The sequence below is a fragment of the Borostomias antarcticus genome (genome assembly GCF_949987555.1).
Source record: "Borostomias antarcticus genome assembly, chromosome: 5".
NCBI lineage: Eukaryota > Metazoa > Chordata > Actinopteri > Stomiiformes > Stomiidae > Borostomias > Borostomias antarcticus.
Window position 1 is genome coordinate 15175265 of NC_140238.1, and position 18998 is coordinate 15194262.

General features: G+C 43.9%; 3 protein-coding genes across 17 annotated transcripts in view; 2 read left to right on the forward strand and 1 right to left on the reverse strand.

Annotated features, from left to right (window-relative positions):
- The window catches only part of trim9 (tripartite motif containing 9), a gene marked incomplete at both ends in the record, with an annotated part of 31106 nt that extends 26800 nt beyond the window's left edge, over positions 1–4306 (forward strand). For 3 of the 15 annotated variants that reach the window (XM_084438619.1, XM_084438621.1, XM_084438620.1), the window contains 4 exons: positions 1556–1694; positions 2997–3300; positions 3665–3827; positions 4229–4306. In XM_084438619.1, coding sequence (XP_084294745.1) covers positions 1556–1694; positions 2997–3300; positions 3665–3827; positions 4229–4306 — 684 coding nt within the window. Of the gene's footprint in view, positions 1–1555; positions 1699–2238; positions 2278–2922; positions 3301–3664; positions 3828–4228 lie in introns of all 15 variants that reach the window. The other 12 variants (XM_084438608.1, XM_084438609.1, XM_084438610.1 and 9 more) reach the window with 7 other exon arrangements.
- A 3331-nt stretch (positions 4307–7637) lies between these two features.
- On the forward strand, positions 7638–14872 carry pygl (phosphorylase, glycogen, liver). Its single transcript, XM_084437967.1, has 20 exons — positions 7638–7935; positions 8539–8640; positions 8932–9010; positions 9469–9572; positions 10272–10403; positions 10582–10693; positions 10823–10905; positions 11145–11282; positions 11395–11487; positions 11686–11832; positions 11916–12079; positions 12175–12289; positions 12408–12509; positions 12691–12838; positions 12924–12982; positions 13079–13220; positions 13505–13712; positions 13888–14022; positions 14115–14181; positions 14285–14872. Exons 1-20 carry the CDS (start codon positions 7693–7695, stop codon positions 14480–14482), a joined length of 2571 nt encoding a protein of 856 aa, XP_084294093.1. The 5' UTR covers positions 7638–7692; the 3' UTR covers positions 14483–14872.
- LOC311308892 (lysophosphatidylserine lipase ABHD12-like) lies at positions 14867–18884 on the reverse strand. Its single transcript, XM_084437968.1, has 13 exons — positions 18736–18884; positions 17594–17715; positions 17330–17432; positions 17123–17242; positions 16916–16946; positions 16776–16821; positions 16537–16666; positions 16322–16359; positions 16001–16080; positions 15606–15688; positions 15403–15481; positions 15172–15305; positions 14867–15023 (listed from the first exon to the last, which is right to left on the reverse strand). The coding sequence occupies exons 1-13, from the start codon at positions 18834–18836 to the stop codon at positions 14996–14998; spliced, it is 1095 nt and encodes a 364-aa protein (XP_084294094.1). The 5' UTR covers positions 18837–18884; the 3' UTR covers positions 14867–14995.
- Positions 18885–18998: the final 114 nt, after the last annotated feature.

Here is an 18998-nt window from a genome sequence, read left to right on the forward strand (position 1 = left end):
TGTCGTGTATAGGGCCTTAATGCAGAGCTCTGATTGATACGGGTCACGTGCCCGACTGACTGGGCATTGAATGACGCCATGTCAGGAGTAAAGGCTCAGGGCACAGCTGTCAGCTGGCACGACCCACAGGAAGCATGATATCAAGATCAAAGCTACAAGACATGGCCTCACAAAGGTTAGCTGTAATCCACCCCCCTGGCCACTGGCCCCATTGCTTTGTTGTAGTAGCCACTTAATGCTGTTAACCAATACCCTGTCTACAATGGCAGGGGTATCTATGGCAGACTCCTGAACTTTTCTACAACAGGTGAATGAATGTTTAAGGTTAGGGTTTCCTGCTGTTTGGGGGGAAGGGCTGCACTAGCTCGCCCCATACTATACTGTTGCTAGGCAAAGTCAAAGTTAACTGGCCCAGAGTAACCATATTCCTCTCTTGCCACGCCCCTCAGTGTAAAGCCAGCCAGTCTGTATGTGTGGCCGGGCCAAGGCCACTTGACAATCTGTGTGTGCCCTTGAGCAGTAGGCTACCTAATCCCAACACTAGCTCAAAAACATGGCAAGTTGCTTTGGATAAAAGTGTGTGCTAACTGACCAAATTGTAAATTGTATGTGCTCTATCTCTGTATGTTAATTACAGCTCTCTGAACAGAGGGGATCATTTAAATCAACAACAGATGCACAAAGTGGACTCGCTAGGGCTAATTGGTAGGGATTGTGTGCCAAGTTTCTGTGCAACTTGGAGTCATTTTGCTACTGGTGTCCAGTTTTCTGGTGCTATGCAATTTGCTTATGCCAACAGGCTGATGTGGTAACAAATCGCTCTCATGGCACGCATGGGACATGACACAGCTCTTCCAGAACTACTGTATATATAAGGCATATGAAACACAACTAGTAAGAAGTTACGTTAAAGGCATGCCATTTTGACATGTCAAAGCAGGGTAAACAGAGGTGTAATTTTTAATAACATTAATTATGGCCCTGTTCCATTTAGGATTTAGGTCAGCCAGAACCCTGATATTGTGCATCCAGCTCACTGGAATGGCTGTGACACACTTAATAGAACGGGACCATCATTAATTCAGTCAATTACATGTGTTTAGCTTGCTATGACATGTCAAAATGTCTGCTGTGAAAGGGGCCTACTGCATGCTGTGGTAGCATGTTGTAGTGTTGTACTGCAGGCTACATCCCAGTCTAACCGATGGGCAACGGAGGAGTTATCCTAACCAAGGCTTTCTGACTCATGCTAGATCACCACAGCAGTAGCACACTCTGCTCAGAGATTGGGCCCTGGGTCTATAGATAGCCCAGTGTGGGCTGTTTTGCCCCGCGCTCTACTGTACACACTCACTCTCCCATCATCACACAATCCACGTTCTCTAATAATAGATAGAATCGTGAATGTCCTTCTTTTTTGTGTGGTGCTAAAAAACCTAATTCCAGTATAATACTCTTTTTATCTGTCTGTTTGGAGGGCACTGCCATGACCTCCATATGAGTTGTCTCAGATTGCTCTGCTGACATCTTCCTCGGATCTCTTGCGTCTTTACAGGAAGTGTACGTGGGGACGGAGACGATCTGCACGGTCGACGGGCTGCACTTCAACAGCACGTACATGTCCAGAGTCAAGGCCTTCAACACCAGTGGGGTGGGACAGTACAGCAAAACTCTTATCATGCAGACATCACAGAGTGAGTGTTCGGCCTATGCTTAATACAACACGGCCAAATCACATAGACAAGAGTGTCTTATGTACATCCTGCAAGGCCCACCTGCCTGCCTGCTCTCCCACTAGATATGCAGTATGTTACAGGAAATGTGTCAAAATGGGAAATTTTGCTAAATTCAGAAATTGTACACATTTTCTGTAGCGGATGTATTGTTTTATGTTACTTTGCTCAGACAGGGAAGCTTGTCACCCAGCAGTAGACCTGAGAGGCCTGTCAAAGCAATTACTATGGGTTGTAGCACAGTATCTTTAATGACTGTTTTTACCACCCTGAAAGGCTGTGCATACGATTTTAACATTCCCCTCCATGATTGAAAATCCTTTTACATTTTTCAAAATATGCTTTGATCCTCGATGATTTGACCAGCTTCCCTGATCTCTCTTCCACCTCCTTCTCCACTATTATACACCGTCTGCTTTTCTACCTGCCCTCTATACGCCGCAACCCACCCCCTCCCCTTCTTTTGCTTTCTCTATCTCTTCCCCCATGCATTTTCACATTTCAGCTGGACTCCCCCCATGCGATATTCAAACTATAGCTACAGGTATGGATGGGTAATTTCAACCCTGTCATTGATGAACAACTCCTCTTCTCCAGTCCAATCTTTGTCATACAGTAGCTTGTGTCATCAGAGCTGTCACCCTCACCTGATGTTAAGCAAGGAGTGGGCAGTTAGCGCTATTGAGCTAAAATCTGTAGATCCATGCAGGGCTAAAAACATCATCAAGTTTGAGTTCTATTCAGCATACAATATTACAGCACTATATTTGACAGTAATCTGGGTTTTCCACAGCCTATACTAACTGCCCTCTCTTTGAGTGACTCAAACACTGTACCACTCTGTAGTTATTGGTTTAACATAATGTGCCACAGATATCTGTCTACTGCTGTTCCAGTGGTTAGCACTATTTGTCTAGCCTAAGATACCTCTGTGTCACTCACTTCAAACCCACCGACTTCATCTGTCCCATCCTCTTGCATTGTTACATTTGTCAGGTTTGTCCACAATCATGTTAATAATAGACATGTGTTTCCCAGGCACGTGTTTCCGAAAGGGACATTATGTGTGTGTGCTTGTTGACATGGTCATAAGTCACAGTATCTGTCACTGTAACAATGTCTTTACAGTTCAATCACTGCCATTTGCAATCTCCAAAGGAGGTACTCATCACTCACTCTGTATTCATAGCATTCTGTCACCTCGCTCTGTGGTTTCAATGTGGAGGATAAGATCAACTGTGGCTGTGCGTTTCTGTACTGCAGTTGCCTGGTTCACCTTTGACCCTGCGTCTGCCCACCCTGACATCATCTTCTCCAACGACAACCTGACGGTGACCTGCAACAGTTATGATGATAGGGTGGTGATGGGAAACTCTGGCTTCTCCCGGGGCGTTCACTACTGGGAGATGACTGTGGATCGCTATGACAACCACCCCGACCCGGCCTTCGGAGTTGCCCGTGGCGACGTCCTGAAGGATGTGATGCTGGGGAAAGATGACAAGGCCTGGGCCATGTACGTGGATAACAACCGCTCTTGGTTCATGCACAACAATTCCCACACCAACAGGTAAGAGAAAACAACCTGTCCACTGTTGTTGAGTATGTTGGAATGGGTGCAGTAGTTGCATATGAATCAGTGTGTTGGTGAGCAGTATGGATAATTGATTAGTATTGATGTGGCCCTACTACAGAGTATTTTTCTTAATTTAGGGTAATTTCTGTGTGTGTGTGTGTGTGGTGTGTGTGTGTGTGTGTGTGTGTGTGTGTGTGTGTGTGTGTGTGTGTCTGCGTGTTTGTGTGTGCATGCGTGTGTGCATGTGTGTGTATGTGTGTGTTTGTGTGTGTGCATGTGTGTGTGTTTGTGTCTGTGTGTGTGTCTGTGTGTGTGTGTGTGTGTGTGTGTGTGTGTGTGTGTGTGTCTGTATTATCAGGACGGACGGAGGCATCGGTAAGGGAGTGACCGTGGGAGTTCTGCTGGACTTCACCAGAGGCATCCTCATCTTCCTTATTAATGACGAGCAGCAGGGCCCCGTGGCATTCGAGGGCATAGAGGGGCTCTACTATCCCGCCATCAGCCTCAATCGCAACGTCCAGGTAAACATGACCCCAACGTAGAAAATACGTTATTCCAACTTCAGTCTCGGCCCGGCCCTGGCCCATTCTGTGTGACTCAGTTGGAAAGAGTTGTGCTGTTGTTAGCAATGTCAAGGTTGTGGGTTTTAATCGCTCTGGGATCCACAAAGAAAGGTCCCTTGAGGTTATCTATACTGCAGAATTTATGAATATCCATGAACGTATTACTGCCTGTGGACAGCAGCCTCGTTTGCATTAATTTCCGCTGCTAATGATGAATGCTTGCAAGTGATAGCAGCAGGGATTTTCTGTCTATGTAAAACCATGGTTCAACATCTCTACCTGGTGGTGAAGAAATGCTATTGACAAACCTATGTTAGGCTTGTCTGTGGGATAATATGGGTTTGTTTTTTCCCCTTTAGGTGACCCTGCACACTGGACTTCCCATTCCTGATTTCTACACCCCGGGGGAAGCAGATCCCACTGGCTCCATGTGTTAAGAGCCAACAGGTCCTCAGAGGCTAGATTCCCCCCAGGTCTCATCCAGAAAAACAACCCTCCTCTCCCTTTCCTTCCTGTCCCTGAGTGTCAAATCCCAAACAAGACTCACCCTTCACTGATCCATCTCTGTACAACTCCACTACGTTGGACGTTCGGACTACAAACAGGACTCTTTCAAAGGAACTCTGGGTTTGTTTGTCATCTTTACATTGATTGTAACATATTATTCAGCTGGTGCAAGTGAACCAGTCAACCAAAACAACTGTTCAACATCAGACTTAACCCTCTTCTTATACTAGCCCCGCCCACCCCCATATCTGTTGAGGAGGTCAGATGTGATCATAGACTCTTTGTGTGTCCTCTCTGGCTATGGTTGGAAATAAATATCCGGTAGTTTCTCAGTGTGACCACTGAGGGGCAGTACCAGCCAATATACTGTAGCCACTATGCTCCAGACACAAATGTGTTTCCTGATTGCAGATACTGTACAGTACAGTACCTGGCATATTATGCCAACAGAGAGATCCATCGGCACATTTTCGCAGCAAAAAACGGTTACACTCACACACACACACACACACACACACACACACACACACACACACATACACACTATGAACACAAGATGGCACTTTGTGTGTCTGAAAATAAGGACTGGTGAAGGGATGATGATTGATTGACGCAATGATCCCTGGCAGAAAGCACTTGACTCTCAGCTGTGTCGCTATTGTTCCCCCTTGATGTAAATGAGATGCTGTTAGTGGCTTAGCTTGTGTGAATCTTTATCCATAGTTTGTAACTACAGAGCCTACTTAAATATTCAGCTGGAAGCAGACCATTATTGCGCATTTCTCAACACTGCATCTCCCACGAAGGATGGTATAATTTTGTTGCGTCTATTACTGTGTACAACTATTCTGCTGAACTGCTATGAACATAGACTTAATGGGAAATATGGTGGTTAATACAGTGATAGTGAATGACGATGATGATGGTGATTGATATCACATGGGCTATGAATAAGGTGCTACTGCAACTTGCTTGCTAATGGTTCTTTTACTGTATGGTGACTAAATCCTAGTAGTTTTGTACAATATTGTTAATGATGCTCTTACATAAAGAGGTGTATAGAGGATTACTGTAAGTTATTGATGTTCTGCTTTGTTGTGACTTTTACATGAATCGTTGTTGTCCTTTATTCACTGAGTGGATCATTATGCTTACAGGTGAAGGAGGTGTGGCCTATTAGCAGTCTTTTTGTTTAATGCAACGGCATCAAGTCTGGTGTCTGATCAGAACCTGTACAGTTAGAACTCCATAGTGAGACCATGAGCAAGTCTCCAGAGGTAAAACTCAGACATGCTGTGACTTAAAGGTGCTATCCTGTGTACTCCATGGGTGTGCCTTTCCATCTACTACTGCAATGTTAAATAAGTCATTGCCTTAGCCGATAAAGATGTGTAATGCCTGACTTTTATCCTGCTGTTAGATATCTTCATTAAGGCAAATGTTGAATGACAAAATTATGTTGATTTTGATTATGTTTGGCCGTTGGCTTAACTACAGTATTTCAAAATAACACAATTATCTGGCTTCTCTCGTTAGGCATCTTTGTACACATCTCCAATAGCTTAATTGGTCTGTGTTTGTGTCCATTTGCCTGGCCGTTTATGGAGACTGGAGACTGCCTGGCATATCTACAAAGGCCGATCTCTGAAGGGTCACTGAATAATAATAACTTTCTTGCAGGCCAATTGAATGAAAAGCACAGTCATTATAGTCTGAATTTGCATAACCAATCCAGAAATAGAAATGTTACATCGGCTGGTTATAAACTTTTAATGTCAGGATTGTAATAATAATAGTAGATTAATATTTGAAACAACCCAAAAATCTGGATACTGTTGTTAAAGATCATTAAGGTGAAGGACAACAGGGAATCCCTCATACAATGTCTTAGCATCACATTTTATTTACAGTAAAATGACATACAGTCGCTGAGCGATGCTGGTAAGGTTGGCTATACTGTATAAGTCGTGTGTTTGCAGGGCTACTTGGTCATGTGTTGTAAATCTTTTTGCCCTGCTGGACCGATGAGTACAATGTTCTATATATAATTTATTGCATAATTACATATATTTCTCTTAAACATATAATTATTATTATTATTAACAACAATACTGTGGGTAATGTTATTGTTATTATTATTATTATTATTAGCGCCATTATTACTCAACTGAACTTGGTATTATTGAACTCTTTGTGTTTTCTGTGTGTGTGAATATTCAATAAATTATAGGTGTCAAAACGGTCTAGTTTTTGTGCATGGCTGCGCCTAGAATAGCATTTGTCCGGTTATCACTCCCTCCCTCCCTCCCTCCCTCTGTTGAATGTTGACCTGCATTTCTCTGTTGGCACCACAAGAGGCAGTAGTCCCAGCACACCAAAATAAAGAAGGACACCAAAATCAACATGCTGATCTCTACTGCACAAGTGAAAGCAATGGACCCCCACGCAGGAAATCATGGTTCAAGGCCCCGGTGGGGATGATTTTATGGGACTATACCCCAAACCTCCACATGTTCATCCTTTCACTCCGACCTTTACCTCTTGCCTTATATGTCAGATCCTGTCCCAACCCCAACCCTTATTCTAACCCCAACCCACACTCCTTCCCTTATAGGTCAGATCCTATCCCAACCCCAACCCTTATTCTAACCCAACCCACACTAGGGACTGGAAGAAGGACACCAAAACCAACCCTCCGAGCATAGGACTCCCACCCGGGAGACTGGGGTTCAGGGCCCCGGTGGGGATGACTTTATGGGACTATACCCCAAACCTCCACATGTTCATCCTTTCACCCCAATCTTTTTATCCCTTACCTTTGTCCAGAAACAGAAGTTGAACCAATTGCAGCAAAATAGCTAACGTTACAGGAATCATCAGTGTAACTGACCGCTATCATTAATGTTATGGAAGCTGCTCTTATTTGTTGTGAGCTCATGAGCTAACTGGCTATCCCGCTCTTATTGTGCTGGATTAGCATTGGAAGCATTGAAACTGATGTGTCCAGGCGACAAGACCTATTTTAATTTATCAGACATTATTTCATGTAATTTCAATTCACAGCTATTTCAGTGGCATGACTAGCTTTCGTCCTACCAGTCCTGAACAGAAACAAGCCAGCCACGCACATAAGCCAGGCTGGAGCTGGCCTGGGGTTCTCTGAAGATCTGCAAGAGGAAGTTGACCATCGACACACCTCCCTGCAGTCACCAATAGGTAGCAGAGAGGAGGAGACTGGAGATACAAGTGCAACTGCACAAAACTTCATAATTTCTGTCAGTGGAAATTGGGCAGTGGAGCAGTTTAGTTTGTCAGGATGGCTACACCTCTTACTGACCAAGAAAAGCGTAAGCAGATCAGTATTCGAGGTATCGTAGGAGTTGAAAATGTTGCCGAGCTTAAGAAGGGGTTTAATCGACACCTCCACTTTACCCTGGTAAAAGACAGAAATATTGCGACTCCTCGTGATTATTACTTTGCACTGGCACACACGGTTCGAGATCATCTGGTGGGGAGATGGATAAGAACACAGCAGTTCTACTATGAAACCGACCCAAAGGTAAAGTCTATCTGTAGTCATATTATAAAGTCTAGCGTAGCCTACAATTCAATGTCTTCATCTCAAATTTGTTGCCCCAAGTGAATGAATTAAATATATTTGCTAAAATGATTTGATCCTGAAAGAGTTGGTCAGGTTGACACATGACGTTGAACCTATGAATCAACGTTGACATGCCAGCTGGGTTAGATTTCAAGGAAAACAATTATTTTATTTTCAAACGGCGTGATATAGTTTCACATTAGCCTACATTTGTAATATCTCAGTCCCGTCAACCAGTCAGCAGGTAGAAATGTTTAGGCTGTATAGAAATTATGGGACACAAAAACAAAGTGGAATGCCGAATGGTCAGCCGTTGATAAATCCAACAGAATTGCTCCATCAAACATTCCTGCTCCCAGTTTCTCATCATAACCGTCCTTTAGTTTTTCATTATAACCGTCCTTTTTGGGGACCTTTATTCATCACACAGTACCATGTCACTTTTTGTTACATGCTGTTGATCTGCTCCCATCTACAACCTATGTCCTTCATAGAAATTAATAATTAATTGTAAGAAAATGTATTGCGTTTTTCTCTGGAAATGTCCTTCTCTCTTGCCAGCGGGTCTATTACCTCTCGCTGGAGTTCTACATGGGCAGAACGCTGCAGAACACCATGATCAACCTCGGTCTGCAGAACGCCTGTGATGAGGCCATCTACCAGGTGAGGTGGAACTAAGAGAGAGAGTAGAACACACCCATGTTCTCACAAACATACCGATGAGCTGTCAAATCATGTTTAACTGTTGAGTCATGTGCGCTCACAGAACTTGTCAACTAATGTCCTTTCAAGCACTAAAGCTAAAAAATATTGCATCAGTGGGCATTAATATGTGACTTTCAGACAGTATTATATGTCACCTGTCTCTTGTTGCAATAGCAGAACTTCTGTGTTCAACAAATAGGTAATACAAGAAATGGTTCCCTGTTTTCACCCTTCCTCTTGTTGCTCTAGCTGGGCCTGGACATGGAGGACCTGGAGGAGATGGAGGAGGATGCAGGCTTGGGGAACGGAGGCTTGGGCAGACTAGCAGGTACTTTCTCAACAGTGCAAGTTCCATATTACAAACACCACCACAGAGAGTACTGTATGTGTTCAGACAGAGAGTGGAAAACTACAGCTAACCAAACCTCTGCAAGCCTCAACAGGAAGTGTACGCAGCCCTTACGGTGTTATTTTACTTGTATCACATATACAGTAGTACAACTCTGACTGCAGAATACATTTTAGATTTTCTATGGGAACATACAATACTGCATTCTCCATTCAATTATTTACCATCTTCCTGTATCATTGCAATGCCAATCAACCCTCTTTGAGCCTAGAAATGAACATTTGAAGTTCTTTGTGGACTAACAGTAATTTCACAAGGTAGGCTAGCACATGTATTACCACATAAGCATGTATTCCCTTGCATCTCCATAGTTCACATGTATTTTGTAGCTACACAGTTTGTGTTTGTAACGTCATTGTGTATATTTCCCCTTTTAGCATGCTTCTTGGACTCAATGGCTACCTTGGGTCTTGCAGCGTACGGCTATGGCATTCGCTATGAATATGGAATCTTCAACCAAAAGATCAAAGAGGGTTGGCAGGTAACCCCACTTAGACGCCAACTTTTTGAATTGGTCAAAACCTCTTGCAAACTGCAGTCATTAAAATCGAAGAACCAGAACCAGGCAGAGTGTTGCTATACAAATACTAGCCTTCCAATCGAAAGGTCACAGGCCAATGGAGCATTTTGATGATATTGTGTGTAATGAGGACCAGGAGGGTAGCTATATTAGGACGAAGGCCTGAAAGTGTCCCTCCACAATGCTGGCATCAAGGCTGAATGGGGCCATACAGAGGAAGGAAGTGGGTCACCGTGTTTTGGCAGCAGTGTGGACCAGTCATCAACGAGAACACAGGTTGTGGCCTGCCACCTTGGCTCAACTCCAGTGGTGAAATTGTGCTTGCGAGAGCAGTCGATTGGCTCAGGATTGAGAAAGCTTATTGCATTTGTCAGATAAGAGGAGCCGAGGTATTTTGCCCTTTAGATTTCTTGCTCTGTGTTTGCAGTGCAAACCCTTACCGTAAACATGCACTTTAGAACACCGAGCTGGATTTGTATTGATCACTCATTTACTGAAGAGGTTAAACAGCAATGAACCTGATGGGCCAGTATGATCAATGAGCCATGAACCACGATGATCGTATTATAAATGTGATTACAAGAATGCTTACATGGTTGTATTTTCCCTGAATGTCAAAATGTAAACCCTGTGCTTTTTATTATATTTGCATGTTCATAGGTGGAGGAAGCAGATGATTGGCTGAGGCACGGTAACCCTTGGGAGAAGGCCCGCCCTGAGTACATGCTGCCAGTGCACTTCTACGGACGAGTTGAGGAGTCTAAGGAAGGGTCCAAATGGGTGGACACTCAGGTACTTCCATAACTGAGTATAATATAGGTAATGTATACTGAGTATAATTGTGTTGTGTACCGTATGTGTGAGAAACGGAAGTGTTTGCTTCCTTTTTTTGTTAAAGAAAAGAAAAGGAGATTGGTGTTGACTTTCAGGTTGACTTGTTATGATCTACGTGTACCCCATGCGATGACAGGTGGTTCTGGCCATGCCCTATGACACCCCTATCCCTGGCTACATGAACAACACCGTCAACACCATGAGGTTGTGGTCTGCCCGCGCTCCCAATGACTTTAACTTGAGAGACTGTAAGTGACAACGCCAATCAAGATTTCACCAACCATTCTTTGTGATTATAGCATTTTGCAAATTCTGTAGAGGGATAGTATTCTCATATTCATTATTTTGGAGAAACAGTTTTCAATCTTTATTCACAGTTAATGTTGGCGATTACATCCAGGCTGTTCTGGACAGGAATCTAGCAGAGAACATTTCTCGGGTGCTCTACCCCAACGATAATGTAAGGTCTACACTTTACATTACATTACAGTCATTTAGCAGACGCTTTTATCCAAAGCGACTAACAATAATTGCATTTAACGTAGGAAGAGCCAATGTACTACTACTTGCCAGAACTCACAAGTGCATCTTCACTCTAAAACAAGTGACTAAGAGCATAAGCATACACATAGGCATGATTCATTTCAGCAAACGTTGCGTTTCCTAACAAGCTCTCTGCTCTGCTCTCCTGTGTTGCAGTTCTTCGAGGGGAAGGAACTGCGTCTGAAGCAGGAGTACTTTGTGGTGGCAGCAACTCTCCAGGACATCATCCGACGCTTCAAGACCTCCAAGGAGGGCACTGTTGGCCCCATCTCCTTTGACAGCTTCCCAGAAAAAGTAGGCTTCTGTGACGATCTGTGACTATCATAACTGGCACACCAGAATCAGGACAAAAAAATTGAATCAGAGAAGATGGAATGAGGCACTCATTTCAAGTGTGTGTATGCAGGTTGCCGTCCAGTTGAATGATACTCATCCTGCTATGGCCATCCCTGAGCTCATGAGGGTCTTTGTGGACATTGAGAAGCTTGACTGGGATACGGTGGGTGAGAGATAAAACCCCCTGAAAAACAGCCACCGAATCTACCCTAGCCTCGTAAAACGTCTTGTGATTGTGAGATCAGGAAGGGTTTACCTAAGTCCTTACCTTAAGTCTACCCTTCCTTACAGCATTTATTAATTATTATCTCAACTGCCTGCCAGTCATTTATTGTGTATGTAATAAACTCTTTCCTGCCAGGCCTGGGACATCACCAAGCGGACCTTTGCCTACACCAACCACACGGTGCTCCCCGAGGCCCTTGAGCGCTGGCCTCTGGAGCTCCTGGAGACCCTCCTGCCCAGACACCTGCAGATCATCTACAAGATCAACCAGGTCCACCTGGATGTATGTACAGTAGCTACAGTCTCCTGCAGTTTTAGTCTCAACCAAATACTTTTTTTACTTTCTGTTTTCTGTCCTTGCGACAGAATATTGTGGCCCTCTTTCCTGGTGACATGGACCGTATGCGCCGGATGTCTCTGATCGAGGAGGACGGTGGCAAGAGGGTCAACATGGCTCACCTGTGCATTGTCGGATCTCACGCCGTCAATGGAGTTGCTGAGATACACTCCAACATCATCAAGACCGATGTGTAAGACTGATCACGCTGGTCTGATAAAATGACTTAGCAGTAGCGTTTTCTCCAACAGCTCATTCATTGAGCATTCTCTGCATGTTATATGTTAGATTCCGTGACTTCAGCGAAATTGAACCGGACAAGTTCCAGAACAAGACCAATGGCATTACCCCAAGACGCTGGCTCCTACTCTGTAACCCAGGACTGGCTGAGCTCATTGCTGAGGTGGGAGTGGTGAATTGGCAGGAGTGATGAACCGACAGGAAATTCATGTTTTTATCCTCTGAATGCTTATTACCTTATGAGTTGCGTTTCATGTTGATACACTGTGCCCCATCACCAGGCCATTGGAGAGGACTATGTGAAAGACCTGAATCAGTTACAGAAGCTGAATGACTTGGTTGACGATGATACCTTCATTCAGGATATCTCCAAAGTGAAACAGGTAACCCCCCCTACAGATTCATATTCATGCACTGCACATATTAATATTTATATGAAAGCCAGTTGCAGTTTGTTTCTTAATACTCAGGAAATGCAGGGACAGGCCCCAGCTTGAGCTATGATTTTACAGTTCCACTTTATCAAAGGGATTCATCAAAGGTTTCACTCATCTATGTTCCCAGGACAATAAGGTGAAGTTTGCCCAATACCTTGAGAACCAGTACAAGGTGAAAATCAACCCTTCCTCCATGTTCGACGTCCACGTGAAGAGAATCCACGAGTACAAGCGCCAGCTCCTCAACTGCCTGCACATCGTCACCATGTACAACCGTATGTCCATTTCACACAGTCCTCGTAGCCTTATAGTCTATAGCTATGGCTCTGTTGTTTATACAATTTCGTTTTCTTCTTGAAGGGATCAAGATGAACCCTAAGGCACCCTTTGTTCCCCGGACTGTGATCATTGGTGGCAAGGTAACATCTCAACTAAGCCATGAAAAATGCACTCATGAATATCCAGATGAACAGGTCTGGAATGTCTCTTTTCCCCGACATTGTCTCCCACTACAGGCAGCTCCTGGGTACCACATGGCCAAGATGATAATCAAGCTCATTACCTCTGTGGCGGAGGTGGTGAACAACGACCCTGCAGTGGGCAGCAAGCTGAAGGTCATTTATCTGGAGAACTACAGGGTCTCCCTGGCTGAGAAAGGTATGATCCCCATGGCATACCTGGGTGCATATACAATCTCAAATTCTTTCAATTAGCATTGAGCCTGCCTGGAGTGTCAGCAGGGTGCGGTTTACATTTTTGGGAACAGCCCATTGATTGCCATGTGCCAGACAAAGACAATCACGCACAGGTAAGTAATTGAAATGATTTCGACCCAGGTCTGACCCAGACCTCTCTCTCTCGATCTCACCAGTGATACATGTCAGTTAAGGTTTTTAATGAGCCCGTTTGTCAGAATATCAGAATGTCCCTGTTCCCTCCAGTGATACCTGCCACGGACCTGTCAGAGCAAATCTCCACTGCTGGCACTGAGGCCTCGGGGACGGGCAACATGAAGTTTATGTTGAATGGGGCCCTTACTATCGGCACCATGGATGGCGCCAACGTGGAGATGGCGGAGGAGGCTGGCGAGGAGAACCTCTTCATCTTTGGCATGAGGGTGGAGGATGTGGCCAAGATGGACAAGAAGGGGTATTTTGTTTTTCATTATACTGTATTAATCTAACTTTGTCGAATATCCCTGTCTGCTTAATCATTATGCTTACTTATAATTTAACTTCAAATTTATTTTATCTCAACCTGTATGGGGATCTTCCAGATGAACTATAAAACGTATACATTATGTAATTTGCATGTCTTCTTTAAGCTATGATGCCATGACATATTACAAGAGGATTCCAGAGCTGAAACAAGTCATCGACCAGATCAAGAGTGGATTCTTCAGTCCTAAGAATCCAGATCTCTTCAAGGACATCACTGACATGCTCTTCAAACATGATCGGTGGGTAATGTCTGCTTCTGTGGTACTGTAACTCCTTTGTGCTCCCTAAATGAGCCTTGGCTTTGAATACGTCTTTCTGTTTGTCTCTTTAGCTTCAAAGTGTTTGCTGACTTTGAAGACTATGTGAAGACCCAGGAGAATGTCAGCCAACTTTACCAGGTAGGAATAATTCATATTCGCCCACACAGTTTTCATAAAAAATGCATCTTATGTACCCCCTCCTATCACAATTAATGTTTTGATCATGCTGCTTGTTTAACAGAACCCTAAGGAGTGGACCAAGATGGTGATTAGGAACATCGCAGCCACAGGAAAGTTCTCCAGCGACCGCACCATCACAGACTACGCCACAGAGGTGTGGGGGGTGGAGCCTACTGACCTGAAGATCCCTGCTCCTAATGAACCCCGCGAGGCTATTGAGGAGACCGCCAAGGCTGTGAGAAAATGTGAAACTAACTGAAACTGTAAAAATGACTAGGGGGCATTTTCTAGTCTTCACTGAACGGTCCATCTGCTATGTTGTGAAGCATTTTCACTTATAACCTTACCTCTTTAAAGCACTTGAGTACTTAACTTGTGCCCAGTCTGTTACATGGCCCCAGCAAAAGGAAACACAATTTTGTTTGAGGTTTTCTGTCCTAATCTTGAGTGTATGGTATTATGCTTGGTAACATTCTCCCTGCGGAGCCATCATACTGTAGCTGGAATACCATCTGCTCTTGGCATTTTCACCCTGTTCTCTAGTAGATGAATGTGGACCACTGACAATAGCATTGTCTTATGTCTGAAAAGTCTTTGAAAGTCATCAAGTAGAGACTTTTTCGCTTCAATAAATCCCAGTGTGTCAGTCTCTAATTGGCGTGTTTATTTTAAGTGTATAATCTATCATAAACATCAAACACTGAAGAAGAGGATGCTTGAGTGCTCAAGGAGGTTCAGAGGAGGACACATGGACGTCAGGAAGCTCAGCAGATTACTTATTCAGCTCATGTAGGTATCTCCTGCAGTGTAAATACAAAATGAATAAAGCTCTGTATGTAGATACCCTAGAAATCCTGGACTTGAAACTACAGCACGTATCACTGTCATATTGGATTTAATCTCTGAATTTTGAATTGGCACATTGACAAGGCAATTTACATAACTCACCCAACCACACTTGACAGATTGGGGTCCAGGTAGATGTAATTGTGGGAGTATCCCAGGGAGGCAGGGTAGGATACCATTTTAACCCGGCCTTCTCCATCTTGTTCCTTCTGAGCTTTAAGGGCTATCTGGTACAGCTTGGGATAAAATGCACAGATAATGTCTTTGTATGTGAAAATATAAAACTGTGACTAAACAACAAGAGAGAACAAACCAGATCTACTGTATGTGCACCTTTTGGCTCATGTGGTACGGCACCACGTTATCGTCCTCTGAATGTAGAATAAGGAGAGGACTGGTCAAAGTCTTCAAACTGCACAGACACAAAGATAGAGCAACACATGTAAAGTAACATTCTACTATGGCATTAACTGATAGTTGCCCTCAAATGCTGTTACATGGAAATCTAGTAATTGTTTTATAATTACCACACTTACTTTTTGTCATTAGCAAATACAATGTTGTTCATTTCCAGGATGTTCCAAAGTAAGGTCCTAAAACCTGGTATAAACAGATAGAACTAAAAGGGAAAAGAGTGGAAGGTCAAGGAGGAGATAAGATCAGATATGTCAAGGTAAATGACAGACAACTGCGAATGTGTCATAGTAATGTTTGTTCACACTTTCATACAAAAATGGTGTGAGCCACTAACAACAGCATACAAACACAATCAAACTGTCGTGTCTGTGTTCAGCATAACATTGCAACATTTCCCAGAGAAATTCTTTTGTAGCCAAGGGATATTAAGACATCTGTCTTTTACACTGCAATAACACATACAGGAACTTGGTACACAGCCCGAGGGCCACAGACACAGACGGAAATGCCTCACCATACAGAGCATGTGGTTTTCTGATGCCTCTCCGATGTTTGTGTATGGAGCCTCAATAATCAAAGCATCAACACCAGACCCTAATAGTGTGATACAAGGACACAGCACAGTAGTTATGATGAATATAAAGAACACTGACACTACTCAAGATTGAATTTGAGCAGGGCTAACTGTAAAGGTGGGAAAACTCATATAACGGCTCATTTGTTGGATATTTAACACTAGAGGGCAATGCAGACTCAACAAACTGACATTGCTTTGAGTTGAACCTAATTGAGTTAGTTGGGTTGATACATCTCCACCTAAAATTCAGCAGCTCACCTTGCTCCTGTACTTTCAGTGCAGCATTTGTTGCCACCCTGAAAAAGAAGGACAGCATCTGTTATTCGGTTACGGTTTCAAAAACTGAAAATAGCCTGTTGAATGTACTGTAGGCCTATCAAAAACTGAATGTATGTCCTATTAGCCATAGTCACAAAGCAATTAACTAACCCTTCAATCAATAATGGCCAGGAGGAGTGGGTGATGGGACTCACCCAGTACCCAGGGAATGTCCCCAAATATAGACCAGGCTGCTGTTGCTGCGTTCCTTTACCCAGTGGTACAGGTAGAGGGCGTCAGTAGTCATCCCAGCCTCACTGGGCTCCCCAGAGGAGTCTCCATAACCTACAGGAATCAAAAGATAAAGCCCCATTCATTTCCACATTTACATTTAGAGAGAGAGAGACAGAGAGAGTGAGACGGAGAGAGAGAGACAGAGAGAGAGAATGCTCACCTCTGTAGTCAAGAGACAGTATGTGATAGCCAGCTGCACTAAGGACCTACAGTACAACACACAAGCAGTTGGTTAGCACACCTTAATTCCATCCTGCACACAAAAGAAATGATAAAGGCCTAGGGAGTAAAACAACATACCTTCATCAGTTCCACCCTGTGATGTATTGCCCTTTAGGAACAATAGTTTTATTGATTAGTGAAAGAAAAAGAGAGGACTCCCATTCACTCTGGTTCTGAAATGGCAGCACTGTATCTAAAACTAACCCCAAGGTTGTCACTGAACATGTAAGACCCATTAGACTCATTTATTTTCAAGAGTCTCAATGCTCCTCACACTGGTCCCACCTGGTCCCCACGTTGCCATGCAGATAGACCATAACAGGGCGGTCGTCTCCCAGAGTCTTCCTGTACCACTCAGGGCCCTTCCCCAGGGCCTGCTCCCATTGGCTGGCCGGAAGAGTGTGCCTATGAGACGCACATGAGGCACAAACAAACTGTGTGGTGAGAAAGAAAGAGATTCAGGTGGAACAGAGGTCGGTTGAGTAAACTCACCATACGCCCACTGAGATGCCCTCCTCTGGAGTTAGGTAGAAGTTACAGGTGTGGTTCAAGACCCCTGCAGGTCTGGTGAGGTCGACAAAGACAGGAATCCTTACTGCAGTTCCAGGAACAACAAAGGCACATGTCACTCCTTGGTTTGTCGGTATTCTGATTCTAACTAGTCCAAACAAGAAGCACACTACTGTGTTTTAATGTTTTCCTTATACAAACATGCATGACGTTTCATCAGCAATATGAGAAAAAGGCGAGACTTACACAGATGGGAATATATGATATGGCCCAGGATCCAGGGGAACAGGTAGAAAATAACCGGCACAGAGATGTAGATGAGGCACAGGACCAAGGCTGCCCTCTTTGTCCTTGACAACCACAGAGAGCTTGAGATGATTGAGAAAATGTGTCAGAACAAAACCTACTGTGATTCTCTTAAAGGACAATGCTCGTTTTTGACAACCTGGACCTTATTTAGGACATATTATAAGACGTTTGACTCACCGAGATCACTTTGGTGTAGTTCGGAGGCATGTAGAAGAAATTTTAAATCCAGCGCGAGCCAGTATATGCATGTAATGGCAGTGGGCGGGGCACTTAGAATGCAGTTTCTAAAAATCTATTTTCTGCCACGAAACGGTTGTTTTCATCAATCTGTCTTGATGAATCGCTAGTTGTGCTTACATAGAACATAGGCCTGTTGTGGTTCACATGCCATGATCTTTAGAAACGTCTTTCAAAACGAAATAGCTTCCTCACTTGCTCCAGCACGCATACGCACAGTGCGCAATCGTTGCTCCAGCACGCTGTGCGCATGCGTGCTGGAGCAAGTGAGGAAGCTATTTCGTGTCTAAAGACGTTTCTAAAGATCATATTACAGAGGCATGTGAAAAACCACAACAGGCCTATATGCTCTATGTAAGCACAACTAGCGATTCATCAAGACAGATTGATGAAAACAACCGTTTCGCGGCAGAAAATAGATTTTTTAGAAACTGCATTCTAAGCGCCCCGACCACCGCCATTACATGGATATACTGGTTCGCGCTGGATTTTAAATTTCTTCTACATGCCTCCGAACTACACCAAAGTGATCTCGGTGAGTCAAACGTCTTATAATATGTCGTAAATAAGGTCTAGGTTGTCAAAAACGAGCATTGTCCTTTAAGCATGTCGGACTCTATGGCGTAGTAGAAAGATATGAAATATCAGTGTATTAAGGAAACAAGCTTGCAGTATAGGTGTGTCGGTCTACTGCTCTGCACACCCAGCTAGCAATCATTTGTTCTAAGAATGTGAAAACATTAGCAGAACGTGTTGGGAATGTTCCTCAATGTTGTGGGAATATTCCCTGCTAGCTGGGCAGCTATTAAAAGGCAAAGCAAACTGGAGACCTAAGTACTCACTGTTGTTCTCTTGACACTGATTTAAATTGTCTGTCTGACTTCTTCAGTTCAGTAGCACTGTCTGTCCGGCTGTCAGTAGTGTTCAGTCCTCTTCTTCTCATTTTGAATGCAGACTAGACTGCAAAGAGTTGTTTAGTCCTGTAGGCTGCCTGAGGTCTGAGGACGAGGGGTTGTGAAATATAGGGAAATAGGCCAACGTGCAAGACTCTCATCTTTGATGTCATTGGCTGACAGTGACTTTTCTGTCATTGGCTGACAGTGAC